This window comes from Lytechinus variegatus, chromosome 11 (assembly GCF_018143015.1).
Source record: "Lytechinus variegatus isolate NC3 chromosome 11, Lvar_3.0, whole genome shotgun sequence".
NCBI lineage: Eukaryota > Metazoa > Echinodermata > Echinoidea > Temnopleuroida > Toxopneustidae > Lytechinus > Lytechinus variegatus.
The window spans coordinates 12378259-12406062 of record NC_054750.1 but is presented as its reverse complement, the minus strand read 5'-3'; the positions used below and the strand labels follow the sequence as shown (position 1 = coordinate 12406062).

Sequence of the window (27804 nt, the reverse complement as noted above, 5' to 3'; positions counted from 1 at the left end):
ATGATGAGATGACAAGATCCCAGATCTCATCATGTCAACATCTTTTAGAAGAGATGTTGAGATGACAAGATCCCGGATCTCATCATGTTGACATCTTTTAGAAGAGATGATGAGATGACAAGATCCTGGATCTCATCATGTTGACATCTTTTGGAAGAGATGATGAGATGACAAGATCCCGGATCTAATCATGTTGACATCTTGTAGAAGAGATGATGAGATGACAAGATCCTGGATCTCATCATGTTGACATCTTGTAGAAGAGATGATGAGATGACAAGATCCTGGATCTCATCATGTTGACATCTTTTAGAAGTGATGATGAGATGACAAGATCCTGGATCTCATCATGTTGACATCTTTTAGAAGAGATGATGAGATGACAAGATCCTGGATCTCATCATGTTGACATCTTGTAGAAGAGATGATGAGATGACAAGATCCTGGATCTCATCATGTTGACATCTTGTAGAAGAGATGATGAGATGACATGATCCTGGATCTCATCATGTTGACATCTTGTAGAAGAGATGATGAGATGACAAGATCCCGGATCTCGTCATGACGACATCTTTTAGAAGAGATGATGAGATGACAAGATCCCGGATCTCGTCATGTCGACATCTTTTAGATGAGATAATCTGACAAGATGCTTGCACCTGCACGCATTAACACCGACAGGAATTTGGTTGATATTCGATTTTCGATATTCAAACTGTGAAATTGGTTCGATATTCAAACGCGTGTGAATTTGGTTAATTTTCGATATTCAAAATTAGGGGCTTTCAAAGCTAAATAGGGGAGTTTAACAGGTGCAGCACATCTCGGGCAACCATAAATACACTGGTTTGCCCTAGTACGAGGACATTTAGGGGACAAGGTCAGTGAAGAAAAGGGCATGAGATTTTCTTGAGGGCTAAAATTAACTAAAATAAAGGAATATTGGGCTATATCAAGCATTATTAGCCCTGTAACAAAATCTGAAATGGAATATATTTTATTACACTGTTTTCACATAATACAAAAATTAAAATAATACACCTGCATGTATTTTTTATGATGCAGAGGCCTGGTAAGGCTTTATTTCCAACCAATTGTAATAACCTTGCTGTATAAGGTTTTCATAGAATTACTATAACACTAAATTGTAAATTCAATTGTATTTTGGATGACACTTTGCCCTGGTTAGGCATCTCATCCCTTGGCATTATAATTGTGGGTTTATAAAACCTCACAATAAAATAAGTCCATATGAATACATTCAAATTACTTCTACAGCTTTGATTGCATCTTCTTCATGATACCCTCCAGCTTCATGGCTTTCCCGAGGTCTCCCTTGATCTTCAGCTTGCCGCCCATGAAGGCCATGGTCGGGTTCATCTTACCCTGGAACATTTTGACAAAGAGGGCAGTGTCCATGATCATGGTCACGTCTGGGTTCTCAGCAGCACCAGCCTGGGCAGATCCAGAACCGTTCTTGAGATCCAGGGTCCATGTCCCTGCCTCATCACCTGTTCAAGGGGGAAGGACAATAAATGATGGGAAATTTACAAGGAGATAGTACCACTCATCAGCAAGGGCAAAGGTATTACGTTATACAGTATTGAAGAGTTTAGTTGCAAAAGGAGTTAGATCCACTTTGGACCATTCTGAGAAAACCATGTTTTTTATTCTCACTTGTTGCAATATACTTATGAGAGACTAAATTGTCATGATGTACTACCCTATCAATTGGGGATAAAAGAAATCTACCTGTCTTCAATTTATATTTTATTAAAAATTATCATGGTGGACCTAAACTGAAATGATTCCAATCTCTTTTGATTAAAAAAGTGATTTTCTCTGCCACTTTCATTCAAGTTTTCATTTGAATTTCAAATTTTCTTTGGTATCATCAGAGTGACTAAAAATTTAGAGACAGAAAACAATAAAATTTATGAAAAATGGACCTAACCCCTTTTGACAAATGAGTTCTTCAGAAGAGTTTAGTTGCAAAAGGGGTGAGGTCCACTCCAAGAAAATTATTTTTTTAATTCTCCCATATTGCAATATTCTTATGAGAAACTGAATTTTCATGACACCCTACCACAAGAACATAACATTGGGTATAAGAGGAATCTACATGTACCGTCCAAAGATATTCTTTTCAAAAGAAATTCTGTGTGGACCTAACCCCTTTTGCAACTAAACTGAAATGGACCTAACCCCTTGTGAAAAAAATGTGATTTTTCTTTGCCATTTTAGTTCACTTCTTAAGAATTTGTACTTTTCTTTGGTATCATCTGATAGATCTACTAAAAAAAATCTATACATGTACATTGAGACATAAAAATCAAATTTGATGAAAAATGGAAATAACCCCTTTTGCAAGTGAGCTCTTCATTTTCAGAATGAATTGCAAATAGCAATGTGTAAAAACAAATCAGGTTGCAGTTTGATTGCATAGTATGTGATAGGCTTGCAAAATTGAAATTAAATGAAACTTGGTGAAATCTGTGAAATTCAAAATAACAAAATTACACAGGGTGTATAGAGAGTCTGCTAATCTTTCTCAATATGCTGGAAAATAGATACACAAAATGACAAATGCTTAAGGAAAATGACAGAGATAATGTAATAGAATAAAGGCATTTTTGTTAGTACTATTTTGTGGCCTTATTCATTTGAAATGAACTCCTTGGCCCAGTCTTGCAAAAAGTTGTGATTGATCAGAACAATCACAACTATGGAGGGCCAGCAATGTCAACATTTAAAATGCAAATTTGTTCAAAATATTTTCTAGATATGATGCATATTCATACATTCATTTTTCTCTAAAAAATGCAGTGTGATTCTCTTGTTTACTATCGAAATTTATAAATGTCCTGTAGAAAAAGTTATGACACTGAGGGATATCCATAGAGTAACGATCGATTGTAAGACAGGGCCCTGGTGACCTTCTTGTAGATTACACATTCCTCTTTGTTTACAAATCAGACCAAGAAATTTTTCAGTAGATCATTTTTCATGTTAATTTCCTCCTGTAATGTACACAATGCACTGCCTGCTTCTCTACTCTCTAGCACACCTGTTTTGTGTAAATTTCAATCAAGTATTTCCTGTGCAACTTTATACATGTTTTCTAGCAGGTCACTGCACAAACTCCCAATTAACACAACAACAGCTACAATATAGCCTTAAAAATTGACATACTGAAGCTTTTCGACATGCACTCATTGGAGAAAAATCGCATGAATGACCAAAATGCTAGAGCAAAACAATATATAATAGAACAGAAACCAGACAGCATATATCCAGCTAACAGACCCGATTCTTTGCCGCCAGGAGTTCATGAGAACCCTTACGTCATTTTAGTTGCTTCACTTCAATTTACAGCTGGAACTGACCTAGCTTGTTTGACTTGATAGCCAATCATGGCTCCCTATTTAGCATTCATTGTCTCTTTCAGTTTCTATTATTGTTTTGCTCTAGCATTTTAGTCATTCATGCGATTTTACTCAAATGAGTGCATGTTGAAAAGCTTCAGTATGTCCATTTTTAAGGCTACTTTTGAGGTGCCAAACAATTATTTATTAACAGCTACAATGTAAACTTACAAAATGAATTCTGTTATTTGCAACACACAGTATTCAAATTAATATGCCAAGTTCTTATTTCATCATATTTCATGGTCAGCTAAGCTTTGATTTTTGTCTCGCCCACCAGAGGTGAAGGAGAGACTTAGAGATCCAATGTCGTCCGTTGTAAGTCACTTTTCAACCAAACTTGAATGGTCAATGAACTTGGGGGACCTGCATGTTATGCTGCAGTTGGAGGTCATATGGTAAGGTCAAAGGTCATTTTCAGGTCAACATTAAAGTTTACATGCAAGACTCTTATGACAAGTGTTATTCCATCCCAGTCATTTCACAATGAAGTTCGATACAATTCTGTTGCGTGCCCTCACAAATCACGATATTTCTGATTATTTTCATAAGTGGGTGAGACACAAAATCGCTTTTGCCTTGTTTATATTGTCATTTATTGTTTCAATATTCAGTGGTTGCCTATAAATTTGTTCTGCACCCTTACAATATAAGTACTGATAAAATCTGATTTCTCAATAGGTTGAATTGACAAAAAAATAACTAAAAATTTTTCCTGATGTGTGATTTCAAATCCACTTTGCCACTGAAACCCAATAGGCATTTTTTTCCATTCACCCTTTTTTCTTCATGATGCACCGTAATGATGCCACTATGATAGTCTTCATCAGTATTTCAAAAAGGCATTATAAACCAATCTTTTAAACAGCAGTTTGCAGTTTGAACTTTTAAAGCACACAACAAATAAAATATAACACTACATGGTATGTATCAAAATTTGAATATTATTTCCTAGTAGTGTCGATTTAGCATGTACACACAGATATTTCCAAGATATATTATTCTCAATAAAAACTGATGGCAGGTGATGTGTAAATAACAGCTTTTCCAAGAGAAAAATTTCAATATGTAATCAGTCTACATGTATATTCTAGATTACTGTGCCCATTTTCCAGTCCATTTTATGATAATAATAATATAGGTATATTTACCCAGTGAAGCCACTTCAGTTTCGAATAACTGTTCTACCAGTGGGCCCTGCTATTATTATTTTAACATGAACCATGGTCTACATGACTAAATGTAACTCTGTGAATGAATTATGGGAAGGCAGAAACATCAAATTTTGTTCATAGTCTTTGTTTCTCATGATCACTGCATTCTTTTCCTGTACCATTACGGTGAAGAAAATTGTTTTATTAATCATTTACACAGTGATGACTGGTTTGAATGTCAAATGAGCACATACATTGAACCTGTACTATTAGAAACTTGTGTAACAATTGGCTTTTAATCATTAAAGGTCAAGTCCACCTCAGAAAAATGTTGATTTTAATCAATAGAGAAAAATCAGACAAGCACAATGCTGAAAATTTCATCAAAATCGGATGTAAAATAAGAAAGTTATGACATTTCAAAGTTTCGCTTATTTTCAACAAAATAGTTATATGAACGAGCCAGTTACATCCAAATGAGAGAGTCGATGATGTCACTCACTCACTATTTCTTTTTTTTTTCATTGTTTGAATTATACAATATTTCAATTTTTAAGAATTTGACGATTAGGACCTCCTTGCCTGAAGCACAAAATGTTAAAATAATGGAATTCCACGTGTTCAGGGAGGAATGAAACTTCATTTCACATGACAATGACGAGAAAATCAAATATTTCATATTTCATATAACAAAATACAAAAGAAATAGTGAGTGAGCGATGTCATCAACTCTCTCATTTTGATGTAACTGGCTCGTTCATATAACTATATGTTGAAAATAAGCGAAACTTTAAAATGCCATAACTTTCTTATTTTACATCCGATTTTGATGAAATTTTCAATGTTATGCTTGTTGAATTTTTCTCCTTTTATTCAAATCAAGTTTTTGTTGGGGTGGACTTGCCCTTTAAATCACATCTTAAGACCAGAGTTTCAATGAAACTCAAATGTCAGAAGACGCGCCTCTCAGATTTCCTCACCTGAAACATCAAATTGGTAGACAGCTCCGATCTTCCCGACCATCTCTTCGCTCAGAAGCTCTCGTATCCTTGTGAACATCCCTTCGATCTGCCCTCCGCTGCTTCCTGACGCTGCTGCAGGCTCAGCCTTGGGCGCCTCCGCCGGTGCAAGCTTGTTAAACTCCTCCATGAGTTTTTCCAGCTTCATAGCTTTCATCATGTCTCCTTTGATCTTGAGTTTACCACCCATGAAGGCCACAGTAGCTTTCATCTTGCCTTCAAACATCTTGATGAAGTCATCGCTGTTTAATGACAAGGTAGCATCAGCGTCACTAGAAGGTGCTCCGGAGCCTGCTGACCCTGAGCCATTCTTGAGATCAAGGTACCACGTTCCAGGTTCTTTGCCTAGATGGTAAATAGTATCGAAGAGAAGAAAATACAAATATATTTATCAGTTGATGTTTATGAATCATATTTTGGACAAAGTGCATATTGATGAGTATATGATGTGGAAATTAGACCATCTGGGCATTAGACTAAATGAGAACTACTGCTGGATACTAGCCCAGAGGAGCACTTCAAGAAAGGACTTGTCAGACGTTTTATCTGACAAGTCTCAATATATCCGACAGCTACCATTGCAACAATGCTTCTCAGCCATTCAAAATCAGGGAAAGATGTCAGATCTGACAGCTTGTCGGACAAAAATGTTGATGAAACGATCCCCTGGGGTAGTGTAGACCAAAAGCTAAATATATATATAATATAGTGCCGACTAAAATTTCTCTTAGACCATGACCAGGGCCAGTATTCAATTTGAAGTATTAATATTATTTTGTAAATATTTAATTTACATGGCTAAGCAAATTGCTTAAACTTGTGTTCAGATCACATCTTAGTATTTTACTTGATATCAAGCCAATAACTGTTAAGTCATAAATTTTGAGCATAACAAAGTGCAATTATGTTTCCATCTGTGGACAGAATGTATGATTGTACACATCACGTTTATAAACTGCTTACAAGTCAGACTTAAGACTGGTAGGAGGCTGACTTAGATTTAAGCAAAACACTTAGCCAGAAAATGCAATTGAATACCAAAGATGGATAAGTACTTTACTTTGGCAAATTACTGAGTAAAACACTTCAAGTTCTGGCTTTTGTATCAAATTGAATACCGGCCCAGGGCCCATTTAACAAAGCTTGTTACAATAACAAATTTTACACAAATAATGTACTTAAGCGCGTGCATGCAAGGCCAAATAATGAACGATGTGCGAGAAGAGCCAATGGATATACCGAACCCAGGTCCGCAGGACCGAGTGCATTATATCGCTTTGGCGAGTCGAGCAGAGTTCATTATTTAGGTCCTCAATGAACAAGAATGTGTGTATTGTTTGTTTTATACAACCCCTCCCCCTCATCATGTTTCTGAGTTGCCCCGAATGATATATTTGATTTAAATTCTAGTTAATTCTAGAAAATTCCAGAACTCATACTATCCTGCACTCTGTCGTCAGAGTTCAGGATAGTACTTATGTTATGACATAAGAGTGCAGGATAGTGCATTTTGGATGCAATAGTGCGATACGGTGAATATCATGTTATCCGATTTGGACCAATCAGATTACAGAACATTCTTGGGAGTTGTATAAGACTGGCTGATAGTGAAGTTGTTATAGAAGATTTGTGCATTTGATATCAAAACAAGTCTTTATGAAATGGGACTGCAACACCCTACTTCCTTCATACCAGAGAGCTCAAACTGGAAAACAGCACCAATCTTCTGGACATGACTATCACTCAGCATCCCTCCCATTTTATCAAACATGGCTGCTACAGCTCCACCTGCAGCTCCACCGGCTCCTGCTTCAGCTCCACCTGATCCTCCTCCTCCAGATATTTCATCTGGGTAAGATTCAACGAATTCCCCTGGTTTGGCTTTGGGATCGGGGTCCACAAAGAAGTCAAGGAGGAGAGGAGATCCTGTGAGAAAAGGAAGAAGATAAAGCATCATAACCTGCTATAAATGAATACGAAATTTCAAAAAAATAACTTGGGACATGAATACAAATAATGCGAATTCGAGCGATCACAAATAGTCAAATAGTGACATCAGGATAGATTACCCAGATTCATCACAGATTATTTGATGCCTTTTCCAGGTAGGCTTTCATGCAATTGCCTTTTTACAGCTGACTGCACATACACAAATTCACACTACTTCAATAACTGTCAACCTTCATTAATTTATGGAGACCGGGCACCCTACTGACATGAAAAAAGTGCAGAAATCATGAATCCCTTATAAAAGTTAAATTGCAGGTAAGATGACAAAAGCCCGACACATGAACTCCCTGCATCAATCTTGCCTTTTCAGTTCTAGTGTGATATGCAAATGGCTACATGCATATATACAACCCATGCACAGGATATTTGCAGTTTGGAATTTGACATTTAGTGCTTACAACTTGGCTATAAGATTGATATTATTGATCAATTTTCTGACAATTTTCATAATTTTCCTTTTCACTCACCCTTCACGCACGAGTACTGTCCCAAGTCGGTGATGCCTTCGGACCTCATAATCTCGTCATCGATGCAGTAGTTCCCTGTGAAGGCTGAACTGTCTTTGAGAAAGATAGCGTATGCAGCATCGCTGATGATATCCGCTGTTCTGCAGCTCCTCATCGTGGATTCCGCCTCGCCTCCGATCATCTCCATGGCAGCAGTCCAGATGGCTACATAGAATGAACAGAACGTTTCAGGCTTTAAATTTCAATATATTAGATCAAGGATAATTTCCTAGAGGGCACAGTTCTCTAGTACAGCACAAATATGGAGAAAAAAAATTAGAAGGCACCAAAAAACTTCCAAGGGCAATATTGAGGGACGTTAGGGCAAATCAACAACATCCACAGCCAAGGACTTGGAGACATTGGATTAATTTAAGACCAAGAAATCTGGGTCACATCAATTTGGCAAAATGAATTTTTTAAGGAATTCTATTTCTGATTTCTGCTTCACACAATAAAATATGGATTTTCACTTTCATTAGATGGAGCATTCCAGCAGGATGATGATGGGTAGTTTCCCCACCATTAATAATACCAGTCCCACATGTGCTTATCTGTGTTTGTGATCTTTAGTTTGCCTGGCTTTTTGTCAATGATTTCATTACTTCACAATATTTATTAGTTTACACACACTAGATCTAGATCTATGATGATATACACCTTGATTTCAATTCTTTTTCATTAAATTATCGCTTGCTACAACTTTTTTTGTGTTTTAGCTTTTAAAAAATGAAGAATAAACTGTACTTGTCAGGGAACAGTTTCATGTCTGATTCTGAATGCTTTTTTCAGCTCATACGAGCTGGATTAGATGTGAAAGTGTTCTCTGTGAAATAACAAAAGAATCCAGAAGACAAGCTTAATTTTGCATTTCAGCTGACTCTTCCAAGAGAATCTGAATTTAAAATCATCATTTGCAACACTTTTTGTTCTGCAGATTCTCAGGGGGTGGATTAAAGTTTGGTGTTGATTTGTCACCTTGAATCAACCATACACAACAGAAGTGCTGCATGTTTCAATGCAGAGCTTGTAGATGTGTAGGCAATCCCAGCCTTTTGTCGAGTCTGGCGGCTCTGGCCCTTATCTTGCGCTTCTTGCAAACAAAAACTAATTCCAAAGTTGGTCAAAGGGATGAAATGAATATGAGAATGCTTTCAGCAGGATTTCTCTACCAAGTTTTCGACAACATAAGAGAGGGGGGGGGAATAATTTTTTTTTCCAAAATGAGAGAAGGATTTGAAAGGAACAATACTGGGTACCTGTTCTTGGCCAGAGTGCGTTGACAGCAATACCGTAAGGTTTGAATTCATCTGCCATTCCCAGTACACATAAAGACATTCCATACTTGGCTATTGAATAGGCTGAAATAAAAATATAAAAAAATATTGTTCACAAAACAAAATATTAGTGAGGGTCTGAGATATATCTTCTTAAACTTTTATCATTGAATGAATGAGTTTATTACCAAAAACAAAACAAGATACCATGCATACATATGTAATTAGAAAATATATATATACTCAATATTAGAATATTGGGGAGGTGCCACATGGGAGAGGGGGGGGGGGTCACCCATTCTCCCCAAGATTTTACCACAATATAAAGATTATGAAAGAAAGACAAAAAAGGAAGAAATATAAGAAAACAAAAATAATTTTTAAAATAAGGCTGTATAACCCTATACATTTACACTAATACCCCTATCATTTCTATTGGTGTTTAACATTAACATTTAGACTGTCTCTCATCCCACCCCCCCCCCCCAAAAAAAAGATAATAATAATAATTAATTAATTACAATCAAATAAATACAGTAATAAAAACAAGATAATAATAAAATATATGAAATAAAAAAAATTAATAAATACTTCATCCATGTACAAAAAGTTGCAATGATTTATGATAAATATAAATTGCATATCTTGCCCCTGGGCCCTGTAATATACAATATACTTTGAACAATCAAATGGCCAATTGTAAAACTGTAAAATTGAAAGCTAAGTCTTTGGCAAAGTACATAGAGTTAAACTTAATATCAATAATTCATGGTGTTTACTTATGAAGAGGGCTTCGATACTCTCAAAACTTACCTACATGACCTCTGAACCATTTGGGTTCAAAGTTCAAAGGTGGACTGAGATTTAAGATATGAGGATTGGTTCCTTTTCTGAGATGTGGAAGGCAAACTCTGGAGCTTTATTTACAATGAAAAACAAATAGATAACACAGAAAGATTATCAAGTAGTAAGCACATAATTATATCAATCACATATTACTAATAAGTGTTTGTATAACCATGTAGGTAGAGATAAATGAACTTTGAAACCAAAAAGAATAAATTATCTTGATATTGCAAAGTAAATTGAAACTTGTAAGAGCTACATGAAACAGTACATCCATTGTGAGATGAGTGAGAATAATTCATTTCATCTGACAAAAAATCAAAATTTGAAAATGAATACCCTTGAGATTACCAAATTCATTAGAGGATGAAAATATAGCTAAGAATGATAAACCACAAATATGACCAGCACTTTAAATCCTGCCAGTGCCAGCAACTAATTCTGTGCTATGATTTCTATTTTACAAAGGTACCTACAACTTCTGTCAGTGATGGACACTGAGAGGGTGGTTCATGGAATGCTTCAAACACATTCAATCACTATTACCTTCAAAGAAATGCAAATGATCAGAGTTTTCTTACCAAAGATACGTTCCTCTTGCATTGATGGAATTCATGAGATCGTATTTCTTCATAGGTGTGTGTTCCGTATCTAGGTTAAGACAATACATGTACATGTATGAAAAACAACTTTTGTGTCTACAAGGGCTGAATGCATATTAGGGCTCATATATTATGTTAAGGGATGCATTTAAAACTAAAGTTGAGTGCTTACATTTATTTTGAAGGAAAAAATAACTCTTACAAATGAATAGAAAATTCAATCTACAAAGAAAACAAAAATAAATTTAGGAACTGAAAACTCCCTAAAATTGAACACATAATTAAGTATGCAGCAAACAACATGCATGTAAACTCATTCTTTTTACAATCTTGAATTAACTCAAATTCTGTCTTGCATATAAAACACCCTTTATATCTCAATCTTACGGAACAAACTAAATCTTTATTTTCCATGTTTAAACCATCTTTTTATTTCTTCACCAACAGCAATTGGGAAGTATTAAGGAAAGATGTGATTTTTTCAGCTTTGCATTTTCAACATTCATAAAAGTTTGCATCTAAGAATTTTGTTTAATGAAGTTAACAAATACCCTGATGTTTATGGTAGTTAATGGTATTGGCTGAGAAAAAATGGATGTAGCTGTTCAAAATAAATGTTTTGAGAGTCATAAAAAGTGAAATATTTTAATTTTTAAGATGATAACACTTGACCCTACATTATGAATTTTATAATTTAACTTTTTAACCTTATAACTTTTCATGAATTTATAACTCATTTTTTGTTAATCCTCAAGGTATTTCCTTTCAGAAAAAGGTAAACTTTTATTATATGGATTGAGTAGAATATGTTTCAAGTTATCATAGGTTTGATAACAAAAGGTGCACTATCAGTATCACACAATTTATTTGGTTAACGCTAATGGGGTAAGTTAATAATACATAGCCCTAATGACTTAGCAATGGTTTCAAGAGCTTTTATCACGCACATGATATCATGTACACATGATACTGAACTGACAATTATGTTTCTTGTTGACTTTAAAATCAATGTTCACGAGTGACTTTGATGGAGACGGACGCACTGAGTTAGTTCTCTTGCTTTCCCAGCCACCACCCGAAAATATAAAACTGAGATTTCATGGATTGTTAATCGATTTGTTGACCTGATTAACTGGGTTTTTTCATCATTGATAATCTCCAGGTATATTGTACACTGAAAATATTGATTTTGCAAGTTTTACTGAGAACATAACCTGATTTAAACAATCATCACACCAAACTGTGTCTAACCAACATTCCAAATCACACAAAGCAAACCAGCCAGCAGTCACGCACTGCTATGTCGGGCAGTCAACCCAACGCTGTCACAAGTACATTGTACATCGAAAGAGCCGCTACTGGATATTCAAAAATGCAGACTAATTTCTCCCAATTGCTTAACTAAAAAAAAAGATGCTTTCTCAGAAGTATTAAGATGATTTCTAGCAAGATTAACGATTTGGAGCAATGAACATGAATGAAATAGCCAAGATTGACAAGGAGAAACTCCCAGAGATCGAGAAAAATACGGAAGATACAACTTCCAAGCTCAAGGAAAAGCTGATGCTTTTGGAAATACATGGCCGTAGATATAATTTCCTCTTCTATGTAGTCCAGGAGCAAGAAAACGAGGTAATTACTACCACCTTACGGAATACATTCATCTCCACTCGGTATTGATGCTGCTGATGCTGCACTGATCACCGTTGCAAATACTCATCGCCTTCCTCGACGTGGAAATGCTTCAGTTCAATCTTTTGGTCCCCCTCCTCCTCGAGCAATCATCGCCAAATTTGTGTATATGCACGACCGCGACAGGGTACTCGCCGCCTTCGAAGACCGCCATCGCCAGTAAAATCAACACCATTGGTATCCCCACCCTGTCCCGTTCCCATATCACTGTCCAAACCGACCTTCCCCAACCCTGAAAGTGCAGAGAGGTAAACTTGCCAAGATTGCCTTCAATCTAAGAAAAAGAGAGGAAAGTATCGACAAAAATACATGTATCCATAGATGGCACCAAACTTCAGCTGCAGTGAAATGAAAAGGTACGTCCCAATGGAACCTCTATTGTGAGTTTTTTTTCTTCTGTCTTCTATAAGCTCACAAAATCTTTTCGGTAAGCGTTTTCAATTTATTTTCTGAGTCAACTGTATGCTGAATCTTCTTATCAAAATTTGCTGCTTCCATTGATTCAATGTAAACCATCATCAAATTTCCTACCGTGTACACGGACATGGAATTCAGTATACAAGCACCGACTTGACCATGCGTGTACATGTGTACTCAAAACGGGCAAAATGGTTATGGGAGGATATTGCTGACAAAATCGATCAAAATTAATTTGGTAATAGAAGAAATTTCCATGTCATTATCTTATCAAATTACTACATGCTTTATACAGTAACACCAGTTAGACAGCCGGTCCCAAAAAAGTGGCTTCTTTCATCCAAGAGATATTCATGACTTGAGATGTTTTGCATATTTAATGAGCTTGATGCAGACCAAAAGACCTCTTTTCATTCGGTCATTCCTGCTCTAATTGTGCATCGAATTTCATGAATTTGGTATCATTGTAAAGAAGAAGAATCATTCTTTCAGGTTATGTGTTTGAATTTATTCAAAAATTTTGTAATATAGGTTAAAATTTTGATGTAAAATATGCTACAAAATAATCATTTTCACCTGACAAAAGCTGCTATTTTCACACTATATTTTTGTTTGAGCACAATGATATAGGTTCCAAAATAAGAATTGGTTTAATCAGGTCAAAATCACACTTTTCATTTGCCAAATACATGTACATAAAGCAGCTTGAAATAAAGAATACTGCAATCTGATTGGTCAAAGAGACCACACAGTGGCAAATTTCAACAGTTACAGTGCCTGGGTTCATGGGAAGGTCACACTTCCCATGTGGTAATCTCCTAAAATACCCTGCGCATGTTGTCTGTGACCTTATCCAGCCAATCAGAACGCTGGATTTCAAACAAGTACAAAATTTCAGAAATCTCGTCTTGTACCTTGGTGGGAAAAGTGTGATCTACATTTAGACCCGATTAAAAGGTGCTGCATATCAAGAGTGGCATTGTGAGGAAGTACAGAAGTTCAGCTTTTTGGTGATATAGATATCATTGAGGCTCAAAATAAAAAGATTTGCACAATTTGCCAAAGAAAACAGAGAAGAAAATTCAGTTTTGAGGCACATTTTCAGGCCAGAAAGTTTTATGCAGAATAAATGACCAATATGAAAGAGTAACATTTACTCTATCTGATAGTGCAATAATATTTCATTTAACTTCAGGTTAAAACAGGTAAATTCTTAGAGAAGGAAAATCTCACGAATCACAAGATTTTACAAGGAGGAGGATTCAGCCACAAGATGATTTGGATGAATCTGGCCTTTTTGCTCATTAGCATACAGACCTGCGGTCTGACTGCACTGAAAAGTCTTTCTTTGTATCCACATGTACAATACTTTTGACTAATTTCTCAAAAGCTTTTGACAGAATTAATCATATTATGCTTGTTAATAAATTACAAAACTTTCATATTCGACAATGTGTAATCTCTGTGGTAATTGATTTCCTTGATAATCGTCTGCAGGTTGTGAAGTATAAAGGCCAATTATCTTATCTTAAACATAATGGTGTAGGTGTGCCACAAGGGACTAAATTAGGCCCGATTCTGTTCTAGTTATGATAAACGATGCCTGTAGAGATTCTAGTATGTCATATTTCAAATATGTAGACGGTCTGATCCTGGAAGTAGATTAAGATCATAAACACCACAGTTGCAAGTTCAGTTACAATGTTTTCATTCATGGACCTTGGCAAATACATGTAGTATGAAATTGAACCGACTGAAATGCTGTTCAATGTCATTTTCTTTCTCTAAGCAACCTTTACAACCACAGTTTTTCATACCAATGGCATCCCATTACCTTCTGTTAATGCAGTCAAGATACTTGGCCTCATAGTCCAACAAGCAGACCTAAAATGGAATGCTCATTTAAAAGAAATTATCAAAATATGTAACAAAAAACTTTTTCAAATTACATCAAAGATGTACCTGTTTGTTCTATACCAACTGTGACCCTACATGTAATTGTCTAGTAGGGTCAATCCACGTCAAATCAACCAATTTTCAGACAATTTGTCACCCGACCCTCTTCGATTTTCTTTAAACTCGCACCAAATGTTGCCCCAAGTGTCTGATGGAAAAATCTGAAATATTTTGCCCCAAGGTCAAATGGTTGCTAAGATATGGCCTCCCATAGCAACCAATGCGCACTCAAAGAAATTATTTTAAATAAAATTGCCTATTTTTGATTGACTACTGCAGCAAAGTTTGATTGATTACAGTCTTCATTTTAAGTAAATTGGAAGAACTCAACCTTGAACCTTGAAATTATTTCCAAGTATTGAAATGTGTTGCTAAGTACAATGTACACGCACGATTTGAATATGCTACTTATGAAGCAACAAATAGCTATATTTGGAATGATTTCAAGGTCAAATGATATGGTTTTGAGTTCAGTCTGATTTATTGATTTTTCATGATTTTCAGCTGTATTTTCAAGGTCATTGTCATGAAAGAATAGTTCCTTGATCTGTAGATACGCCAAGAACTCATTACAGACCACTAATACTGCAAATATCAGCCTGATCAGGTATTCTCTCTTTAAGAAAATCCATTTTGAAATGTGTTGCAAAGTACACGTGTGATTTGAATATGCTACTTATGAAGCACAAATAGCTATATTTGGAACAATTTCAAGGTCGAATGATAAGGTTTTGAGTTCAAATATTTTATGTAGCTTAAAGTAGACCAAAAGTGGAACATGATTTGCAATTATCAGCATGAGCTCACAATCTAAGATGGAATAACACACAATGAAAAGTGGGTAAAAACACTTGATTACTAATGGAAATTGTATGATTTATTGATTTTCATGATTTTCAGCTGTATTTTCAAGGTCATTGTCATGAGAGAATAGGTACTTAATCTGTAGATCCTCCAAGTACTCATTACAGACTACCAATACTGCAAATATCAGCCTGATCAGGTATTCTCTCTATGAGAAAATCCATTTTGAAATGTGTTGCAAAGTGCAATGTACACGCACGATTTGAATATGCTACTTATGAAGCAATAATTAGCTATATTTGGAATGATTTCAAGGTCAAATGATATAGTTTTGAGTTCAAATATTTTATGTTGCTTAAAGTAGAACAAAAGTTGAACATGTCTTTCAAGAATTGGCTAAAGCTCACCCTTTGTTTTGAAACGACACCCATTTGAAAGTCAATGTAAACACCATTTGAATGCCATTATGATTCTGGAAAATTAGCCAATTTACTGTTTTTATTGAATTTTAGGTGTGTTTTCAAGGTCATTACCAACAATAACAAGTGGAATGCCTCTGGCCGTCTCACCTGCATCACGCGGTTCAATATAGCAGCAGTGCTGACTTTGAATACTACTCTAAAATCGCACAAGATGTTCAGTGATACATGGTTACTCTTATGTCCACTTTTTATGAACTAGACCAATAAACTTACAGAGATGATGGTTATTCAACAAAAAACCCCAACATGGCCAAAGTTCATTGACCTTACATGACCTTTGACCTTGATCATGTGACCTGAAACTCGAACAGGATATTCAGTGATACTTGATTACTCTTATGTACAAGTTTCATGAATCAGATCCATAAACTTTCAAAGTTATGATGGTAATTCAACAGATACACCCAATTCGGCCAAAGTTCATTGACCTTTGACCTTGGTCATGTGACCTGAAACGCACACAGGATGTTCAGTGATACTTGATTACTCTAATGTCCAATTTTAATGAACTAGACCAATAAACTTTCAAAGTTATGATGGTAATTCAACAGATACCCCCGATTCGGCAAAAGTTCATTGACCCTAAATGACCTTTGACCTTAATCATGAGACCTGAAACTTGCACAAAATTTTCAGTGATGCTTGATTACTATTGTGTCCAAGTTTCATGAATCAGATCCATAAACTTTCAAAGTTATGATGGGAATTCAACAGATATCCCCAATTCGGCCAAAGTTCATTGACCCTAAATGACCTTTGACCTTGGTCATGTGATGTGAAACTCATGTAGGATGTTCAGTGATACTTGATTAACCTAATGTCCAAGTTTCATGAACTAGGTCCATATATTTTCTAAGTTATGATGACATTTCAAAAACTTAACCTCAGGTTAAGATTTCGATGTTGATTCCTCCAACATGGTCTAAGTTCATTGACCCTAAATGACCTTTGACCTTGGTCATGTGACATGAAACTCTAATAGGATGTTCAGTAATACTTGATTAACCTTATGGCCAAGTTTTATTAACTAGGTCCATATACTTTCTAAGTTATGACGTCATTTCAAAAACTTAACCTCAGGTTAAGATTTGATGTTGACGCCGCCGCCACCGCCGTCGCCGTCGGAAAAGCGGCGCCTATAGTCTCACTTTGCTTCGCAGGTGAGACAAAAACTATTTCTGAAGATATATCCTTTTAATACTAATTACCGACTGTCATCACATAAGATATCAATGTCTTTTGGCATTTCATCTTTGAGTAATCACTATTTGAAAAGTGTTGAAAAGCATGTATGCGTCACTAACGTCAAATTTAGGGTGTTAACGACCATTTTGGAATGCGAAAATCAGCCCCTAAACATTCCGGTAGCAAAATTTCTCAAGTAACACTTGAAAATATGAGTAAATATCTATCAAAACATAGAAATTGGTCCCCCTCCTTGATGGGACGGGAGGTGATCCGTGACCTTGAACTTGGCATCTTTTGAAAAAATCCAACTTTGAGGGCACCCTACAGGAAAACAACACACACTCTTGGGTCAATTTTTTGTAATTCTGTTGAGTATATGAAAGTCCATAAATGTGCATAATATTTGGTTCTAAGCTAATTTAGTTTCGGATTTATGAGCCTCCAAACATGCTTCTGAAATCATTGACACGGATGCTCAACGCCATTTTCGGTGACCTCGTGTGCGAAATCCGGGTGACAGATCCGCGCTACAGTATACTCTGCATGTTTAGACCAAAAAGTTCTTCCAATTTACTTAAAATGAAGACTGTAATCAATCAAACTTTGCTGCAGTAGTCAATCAAAAATAGGCAATTTTATTTAAAATAATTTCTTTGAGTGCGCATTGGTTGCTATGGGAGGCCGTATCTTAGCAACCATTTGACCTTGGGGCAAAATATTTCAGATTTTTCCGTCAGACACTTGGGGCAACATTTGGTGCGAGTTTAAAGAAAATCGAAGAGGGTCGGGTGACAAGCATTGGTTGATTTGACATGGATTGACCCAGTAGATTCAGTAAATAATGAACTTTTACTTGTTCAGTCATGGATTCACGCTAATAAGTTGTCCTTTAATCTTGAAAAAACAAATTTCATGATTTTCAGCAATACGTTAACAACACTTCCAAAACATCTCACCTTTAGCAATAGTATAATTACTCAAGTCTGCAGTACTAAACCTTTAGGAATCTTGGAAAATCCCACATTAATTACTTATAAAGCAAGGTCCTATTGAAACACTTGAATTTTAAATTAACAATTTTAAATAAACTTAAATATATGTTCCCAAACAAAACTTTACTCTCTGTATACTCAATATTAATAACCTCTTACCTTAATTATGGCATTCTTGCCAGAGGGAATTCTTCTAAAACTTTGCTAGACATTTTTTTCCAAATACAACAGCATTTAATAAAAACATTAACCATGCTGGGTACTTGTGTCACAACAATCACTTTTTCATAAACAAAATACTGGAGGTAGTTGACTTGTTTTTTAACCCTAAATAGACTGGGCTATTTCGACGCCTAAAGGCCACCGCACACCTTACGACCCGACCGGTCGCCGACTAGCTTGCGACTGAGTGAGGGGAGATGAATCGCAAGGCAGTCATAAGCCTCGACACCGCACACCTTACGATCCGATCTGCGACTCACGCATGCGCTTTTTGCTTTTTGGCATAGCATCTGAGAAATTGTGCTTACTACTGCGTATGCGCATTGTTTATCATAATACGCGTTATGCAAATCTGCTGTCTGATTGGCTGGAGGTTGGATTGAGCTTGCGATCCAGTCATAAGGATTCGACATGTCAAATCCTTCCGATTTTCCTTGCGACTTGTCTCTGACCGGTCTGCGACTCTGAAGCTGACAAGAGCTGTGACGTCACATCTCCCCTCACCCAGTCGCAAGCCAGTCGGCGACCGGTCGGGTCGTAAAGTGTGCCGTGGCCTTAAGAAGACGGGGGGGGGGCTGATTCAGCCCCCCCCCCTTATGATCTCGGCCGTCGATAGCGCGATTGCGACGAAAATTGGCACACGCATTAACCATGGCATTATCTACAAAACTATAACATCAAATTCTGCAAAAAATCTCATGTCTCATCAATTATGCTAATTTATGCGTAAAATCATAAGTTTGCTCTAATTAATAAAATAATGCCCCTGAAATGCTAATTTTTGTTTCACATACTCTAGATAGGCATCTGATCAAATTTATTTTTTAAAAATTTCAACATCACATCTATTTTCTTATGTATTCTATTGTTTTTCGACTTTTTGTTTTTTATTGTTTTTTCAATGGAAATTGTCGGGGACTTTATTTTGACCATAAAAAAGATAAAATTAATTGATTTTAAGCAGTAAAAGGAAAAATAATGATACATTTATGAATTTTGGCTAAAAACACTATTTGCATTGGATTTGTACACAAATTCACGTTTTTGAGTAATTTTGGGTCTGCATGCACTTACGAAATGTTGCGTAATTTCTGAACCGCATACCTGGGGGTCACAATTTTGGTCTCAAAAGTTGCGCGAGACTTGAAAGTAAAAAGTCAGTGAGCGACATGGTAAAAAAATTTTGCGCAGCGGATTTATCGCAAAATATGTTGAGGGGGGGGCTGAATCAGCCCCCCCAGTCTTTTTAGGATTATAAGTTTAAAACAATGGTATATTTATGTATCATTTACCCAAAGACGAATTACTAGAAATCTTTTCACATAAAAAAACAAGTGGAAAGCCTCTCGCAGTCTCACCTGCATTATGCGATTCGATATAGCAACAATTCTTATGAAACAGGCCCCTGATGTCATCGATAGAAAGGTATAACTTGGTATAAATAACTTTTATGCATCAAAGGTTTGAGAGGGAATTATTAATCGTACTGAATTTATCAGGCATTGGAACATGAAATTATGAAATACTCCAAATTGCATACATTATCTGACTAAATACAAGGAATTAAAAAAATCTCCATCCGTAATGCATCCACTGTCGAATCTTTCAAAACACTCCTCAAATCTTACCTCATTAAGCAGTCCTCTTAATTCCATTTCCTGTTCTCTCTCACTGTATTTTGCTACTTCTTTTTTCTCTTTCCAATGCCCTTAGAAACTGTTGTATTAACGCTATATGAATGTTAATTATTGTTTATTAGTATTCTGTAGCAGGGCTGGGCCTTTCAGAACACACTCACCTGTTAAACTAATAGCACTTGCATTGTTGACTAGAATATCAATGCCTCCAAATTTCTTGACGGCTTCCTCGACAGCTGAAGCTACCTGTGACTCTTCCCTGATGTCAACTATGCATGGCAGGCATTTCCCACCAGCTTTCTCCACTAAAGGCAACATAGATAGAGGGGAAATAAGGCAAAAAATGTTTGATTGTATGATGAATGCAAGTTTTTCAAAATAGGATCAGGCAGTTGATCAGCATATATACTGTTACATACCCACACGCAAAAAATAAAAATAAAATTATAAATATTTGAATAGACCTATATTACTGCTATTAGGTTTCAACAGCTGCATTTTGTTGCATTTTGAAGGCTACAGCTTTCAATAACAATGTTTCGGTCGTGGATGAAATAAAAATACAAAATGGATAGGCCCCATTACATTTGGTTAATAGTAGGACGAGTATAACCAATTCATTTTTTTTCTTTCGGATGGTGGCGGTAAAAATCTGTCTCAAACATATATCAAGACAAGCCAATGAATAAGTGTTTGGAACTGCAAAATCTTAAAATAGCTTCAACAAGTGGAATGCCTCTGGCGGTCTCACCTGCATCATGCGATTCAATATAGCAGCAGTGCTGACTCTGACAGTTAATTTAACTCGCACAAGATGTTCAGTGATACATGGTTACTCTTATGTCCACATTTTATGAACTAGACCAATACACTTAGAAATACATGAATGATGGTAATTACCCACAACATGGCCCAAATTCATTGACAATATATGACCTTCGACTTTAATCATGTGATTTGCAACTTGCACAGGATTTTTAGTGACACTTGATTACTATTATGTCCAAGTTTCATAAATCAGATCCATAAACTTTTAAAGTAATGATGGTAATTCAACAGATACCCCCTCATTCGGCCAAAGTTCATTGACCCTAAATGACCTTTGACCTTGGTCATGTGACATGAAACTCATGCAGGATGTTCAGTGATACGTGATTAACCTTACGTCCAAGTTTCATGAACTAGGTCCATATATTTTCTAAGTTATGACATTTCAAAAACTTGGTTAAGATTTTGATGTTGATTTCCCCAACATGGTCTAAGTTCATTGACCCTAAATGACCTTTGACCTTGGTCATGTGACATGAAACTCAGGCAGGATGTTCAGTAATACTTGATTAACTTTATGGCCAAGTTTCATGAACTAGGTCCATATACTTTCTAAGTTATGCTTTCATTTCAAAAACTTAACCTTCGGTTAAGATTTGATGTTGACGATGCCACCGCCGACGTCGGAAAAGCAGCGCCTGTAGTCTCACTCTGCTATGCAGGTGAGACAAAAATGGAAATATACTGAAACTTTTCGACATGCACTCATTGAAGTAAAATTGCATAAATGACTAGAGCTCTGGAAATTGAAAGAGACAATGAATGCTAAATTGCGATCTGTAAGTGGCTGTCAGGGTAAAAAATTTAGGCTTTGTACCAGCAGTAATTTGAAGTAAGCAACTAAAATAACACAAGGGTTCTCATGACCTCCTGGCGGCACAGAAAAGGGCTCTGATAGCTGAATATACATGTATGCTGCCTCGTGCATGCTAAGTGTATGAAACTCTGCTCGGCTGAGCACCTTAAACCAAGATGAACAATATTGTTCCACGCATGCTTGGTTGCTAAGCAAGTGGTTAGCAATGGCCAAACAACCCCATCCGTCGCAGTACTAACATTGTTTCGCTCGAGCACTCTAGTCTTTCAAGTGATTTTACTCCGATGAGTGCATGTCGAAAAGCTTCAGTGTGTCCGATTATAAGGCTTTTTTACGATAATACAAGTCTGTAAAAACTTAATTACCGGTACACATAATCATGAACTATTCATACGCAGTTTCTCTTCTTTTGTTTCAGACACACTGCCAGCACATCTACAGTCTTGCACATCAATAGAAATGAAATCTAAGGAAATATTTATTTTTGTTGGAGCATAGTAATACTGTAAAGCTCTATGCAAAGGGTATAGAGTACTGTAGTTAGTACCAGATTATCATTAATTACCAATATATTTTTGGAGGACACACTGGATTGTATGCTGTGTATCAACAAAGTTTTTGGGGAAGAGTTTCTTTTGCGACAGCCACCCAAACTGAAAAAATATAGGCCTACATATCAGGGTTATACATGTACATGTAGGCTTGACGTTAGGGTTAACGTTAGGGTGGCTGTTGCAGAAGGAACTCTTTCCAATTTTTCTGCAAGCCAAACTACACGTACCTTCTTCTGCTGCTGTGTAGATGGTTCCTGGAAGCTTTGGATGAGGTTCAGCAGTCTTGGCAGCGATGACGACATTGGCTCCATCTCTAGCAGCTTTCAATGCAATCGCCTTCCCAATGCCTCTGCTTGCACCAGTGATGAACAGCGTGCGCCCTGCTAATTTCCTGGATGTAGAAAAAAGTTCAGTCGTTGACTAACGAATTCTGTCATTCTCACAGGTTTTGTACAAAGAATACCCGGTTCAAGAAAGCAATGTTAACTTCAGTCTGTCAGTGAATTTGATTGGAAATGTATCTTAGCAATGGATGGGCAAAAAATTGGCAGGATTTTCCGCCAGGCATGTAAATAGACTGTGTAAATTAAATGAAAATCAAAGGGGTCGGGTGATGGCAGGCCTCGAAATAATTGACGGCCATGGCCGTCGATGCCCCATTGCTGGCCGTCTTGCCCTTCTTCTTTTTGCTAAAAGTTACGGCCACTAAAAATGTGCCCTTTTTTATACGGCCGTGGTGCCCTTTTTTCTCATAAATGTGCCCTTTTTCTGATATATAATGTGCCCCTTTTGAAAGTCTGCACCTTTTTTCTGAGAGAGGAAAACTTTTCTCCGATCTCAAAAAGTATTCAATACCTTAGCTTTACCAGCGACGTCCAGTGCATGTATGCAGTCTAGTCCGAAGCCACGCCGAACGATGAGCTAGCTATACACAGCTGGCCGGCCGGCCGGCCGCTAGAGCGCTTTACATATGCTATGTAAGCTGCAGCATAAGAATGGACGAGCGCGAGCTCCGTATGTGTACTACACACATGTCGCGCGCGCTGTACTGTCCTGGCGAGCGCGCGCGATGCGTAAGTACGGTACTTTGAATGGGAGTGTTTCATAAAGTTGTTCTTCAGTTACGAACAACTTACGAACGACCGGTGATACTTTCTTGGGTGCTAATCAGATTCACATTTAATTACATGTAGCTCAAGAAGGTATCACCAGTCGTGCGTAAAGTTCATTTTTTCTTAAGTAAATAATGTGGTTTGGTAATGAATCTGATGTATAACATAGACTATGGAAAGCCCCCCCCCACGCCGCGAAACTGTAACACCGACAAATAATTTATTACATGCCCCTTAAAAAGTGGCCTTGGTGCCCTTCTGTATGGCCTTGGTGCCCTCTGCTGCCTGGCCTCAGTGAAAAAGTGCCCCTCAAAAAAGTGGCCTTGCCCCCCCAAAATCCTATTTCGAGGCCTGTGATGAGTAGCAATTGATTTGATGTGGATTCTCAGTCTTACCTGCATCACGTGATTCAATATTGCAGCAGTGCTGACTTTGAAAACTACTGCTACGCAGGTGAGACAAAAACTAATTAATGCTCATTAAAATTACTTCATTTGAATACATTGTAAAAGAGTGTTGTATTAACATACTACCCAGTACAAGCTTTAAAACGAGACCAAAATTAAGTCTTTAGTCCCCTGTATACCAGTTATTCATGTTCAAAATCTAAAATGTGTCCTTCCCATAGACTTTGTGTGTACCTCTACCCCCCCCCCCCCACTACCCTACATCAAAATGCTGCCCACTGACTGTGTAGCACAAACTGCCATTCTCCGCACAGATCATGGCAGTGATTCGGAAACCGCTGATTGGTTCATTGGTTTTCTATTGGAAAATGACATTTCTGTTGTGCACAATTTTTTTCACTTTATTGCAATTTTTCATTGTGATCTGGTTTTTTAACTGTTGTATTATTGACGGAGATCACTGCGCTACTCTCTTACATCGTTTATGATGAAAGACATCTTCTCTTCAACCTCGTGGTGATAGCGGACCCCGCCGTAAACTTTATCAAGTCGTATTATTGACGGAGGTCGTTGCGTAACTATCTTACATCGTTTATGATGATATACATCTTCTTTTCAACCTCGTGGTGATAGCGGACCCCGCCATGAAGTTAAAAAGTTGTATTATTGACGGAGTTCGTTGCGTTACTCTCTTACACCGTTTATGATGATATACATCTTCTCTTCAACCTTGTGGTGATAGCGGACGCCGCGGTGAACTTAATTATTGACGGAGCTCGTTGCATTACTATCTTACATTGTTTATGATGAAAGACATCTCTTCAACCTCGAGGTGATAGCGGACCCTGCCGTGAACTTAAAAAGTCGTATTATTGACGGACATCACTGCGCGACTCTCTTACATCGTACGAGATCAAGAGATCATTCCGATATTTCTAAATAGCTAGCACCTCACATAAAAATACTTATAAAAGATGTCCCGCTGATCGTTTATTGACATGTGATCTATGAGAATTATTTTCATTTTATTAACGTTTGCTCGGAAGTATGCGTCATTCGTTTATCTTTCTAATAAAAATCACTAATTTTATTGTAAAGCTATAACACCTCAAAACACTTTTAAATCATGTTTCAAATGATCGCGCATGTTGGCGACTTCCATTCCAATGCATTCGTCTTTGTGACTTTGTCAGGAAGATGCACGCGACCGCAAACTTTGTTTTTAAACACTGCCGATTCGATTTTGATTTTAGAAGCTTAACTGCCGATCCGATTTCGATCTGATTGTTGATTCGATTTATTGCAGCCAATAATTTGATTTTTTCCAAAAATGTTACATTTCTGTCAGTCTGAAGGTCATTTCTCTTCAAATTCACAAAGAAAATGTGATAATTTCTTGAAATAAGAAAGATAATGTTTTTCTCAACAAAATCTCAAGACAAAAAAAAATGTATATCCAGTTGTTGTGTGTCCGGACAGGTTGTGTGTCCGGACGATCAATTTTAGAAAGTCATTTGGAAAAAATTACAAGCAAATTTTCATAAATTTTTAGTACAAAATGTTAGGAAATATTATAAAGAACAAAATAGATGATTACAAATATTGAATTCATATTTTTAGTGTAATCCAAAGACAAAAAAAGGCTTCAAAAAGATAAAGTGTCCAGACACCCGAACCATTCATCCTACTTTTTTAATAATATGACATTTTATGTACAAAAAAAAACGATCCGAAAATCTGGTTTCCGCCGAAGCTAGATCTAACTTTACTGCTAATACATTGGCTGTACGTACAACTCTTCAGAAGTTCAGTCTATGTACCGGTATTGAGTGGAGCAAACACAGTTCAACGGAACCCTGTTCCCGGAAGTGAGCCAGCCATCTTGAGGAGGAAAAACCTAGAACTGACAGAGGCATAACATGCCCACTCATGGTTTCAAATCGTCTCGTGTGTGAAGGATTCATATGCACCTGGTGCACGCGAATCTTTCACACCATCTTTACTAAAATAACTATGACTTTTCATCATAGCTATGAAATATGATTTTCCTATAATACTTACCGAACCATATGGACCGTTTGTTGAATTCTTTTTGTTGTTTGTTTTAATAAAATAAGAGCATTTTTCGTGATCTTCACGTAGATGCCTCCTGGTCAGCGTTGATATCAACTTTTGCCTAAAGAGGGCGCGCGATATTATTCACCAAGCCGGTAGGCACTTAAGAACCAAGTTTGAAAGGATACTCGTAAAATTATGTCACTCTGGCCGATGAATATTCATTAGATCGTGGTCGTGCGTGTTCAATACACACCGAGTGCATGCATGCACTGGGTTTGTATTGAACACGCACAACCGGATCTAATGAATATTCATCGCGAGAGTGACATAATTTTACGAGTGTCCTTTCAAACTTGGTTCTTAAGTGCCTACCGTACCTTTGTTTACGGTGTTGCAAGCTAGCTGCATTCTAGGCGATCAGCATTATTTTCTTGCTCGTTCAATCCACTTTCATCATCATCTTGTCAAAAGATGGCGTACTTTACCAATAAGTATATACATGAGATGCAACCTGTTGATTTTTGGTACAATTTCCTATTACGCGCTGACGACTTGAATTGAGAATGTTCGATACGAAAAATTGCTTTTCGATTGTTGTTTGCGTACTTTCCACCGCAGTATTAAGGACGGATCGAACGGAGTATCCTGGTTGAGACTTGGAGGTAAGCGATAAAAACAGTTTTATAAATAATTTTCACTTCATTTTGTTTTTTTAAACTAAATTTATTAAAAAGAAATCATTAGTGGAGAAATACTGAAACGTTTGGCGTTTCTAATTCCCTCACATTCGTGTGATGAATGAAAACGTCAAAGTCCACTATGAAACCACATGCGTTGTGCGAGGTTAGTATTACTAACCTCGCATGTTGTGTGAGTGTAACAGGCCTACATTCAGAAACTTCCCTAGGTATCCTAGGAACAACCAAAATACAGAGACTGAACTGAAGCTTTTGGTCTAACCTAGACAGCTGGCAGCCATCTGTTTCAAGTTTTCTTATTTTTTACATTTTTTAAATTTCTCCTCGTACACCATGTACACAGACGGCCACCATGCAGCCACCATGATTAGGCCTTTTAACTTATAAAATGCAAAATCCCGCGTCGGGGCGTCGGGGCTCTTCAATTTTTGTCTTTAATGAATCAAACTTTTGAAAATTAACAAAATGTAAATTAATATTCCCTCTTGGAATTAATCGCCAAAAACAGGGGAAAAATCAAGTCTAAAAAAAGGAACGAAAACAGTGACGTACCTCGGCTGTCGCGCAACTTCACTTCAGTTTTATCCAAACTTATTAACAATAACATATGGCCATTGAGTCCCTTGTACAGATCGCCCTAGAACTTCGGTCTCTGTTTTTTGTGATTGAAGCCTATGGAGTTCAGCTGAACGACCAACATAACAGAGACCGAAGCTTTTGGTTTCTTGGACTTGTACTAGTCTAGGGCCTAGCCCTCGGTCTAACCGCACAGCAGCACAGCCGTGCCGAGGAACCAACCCCGATGGCATTCGTCACTCACCGCTGATGATAGCGGCTGGCCTCGATTTGGCTCGATTGACCAGCGATTGACCTGTCTGTTCAGACTGAAATAACGTTCTTTCCCACCATCTTGTCGATCTCCAACGTACCACTAACATGCATCATATGTTTTAGACATACCTCATTTAACAGTTTCCACAAATCTATATTCTAAAAGTAACTTACCCGGTGTTAATCATTTTCGATTAGTGTCTCAAATTTCCAGCTCTAGCTCCAGCGGCACCATGCAATCTTCGTGATCACTTTCGCTCGCGTGTACGG

The 27804-nt window shown here is 37.0% G+C and overlaps 1 protein-coding gene across 1 annotated transcript; it reads right to left on the bottom strand.

Annotated features, from left to right (window-relative positions):
- Window positions 1-1129: 1129 nt before the first annotated feature.
- Window positions 1130-27804, bottom strand: LOC121423764 (hydroxysteroid dehydrogenase-like protein 2). The gene is made up of 10 exons (XM_041619251.1): window positions 27709-27804; window positions 22656-22819; window positions 20391-20534; window positions 10819-10888; window positions 10205-10308; window positions 9374-9475; window positions 8076-8279; window positions 7291-7524; window positions 5560-5943; window positions 1130-1511 (listed from the first exon to the last, which is right to left on the bottom strand). Exons 1-10 carry the CDS (start codon window positions 27720-27722, stop codon window positions 1273-1275), a joined length of 1659 nt encoding a protein of 552 aa, XP_041475185.1. The 5' UTR covers window positions 27723-27804; the 3' UTR covers window positions 1130-1272.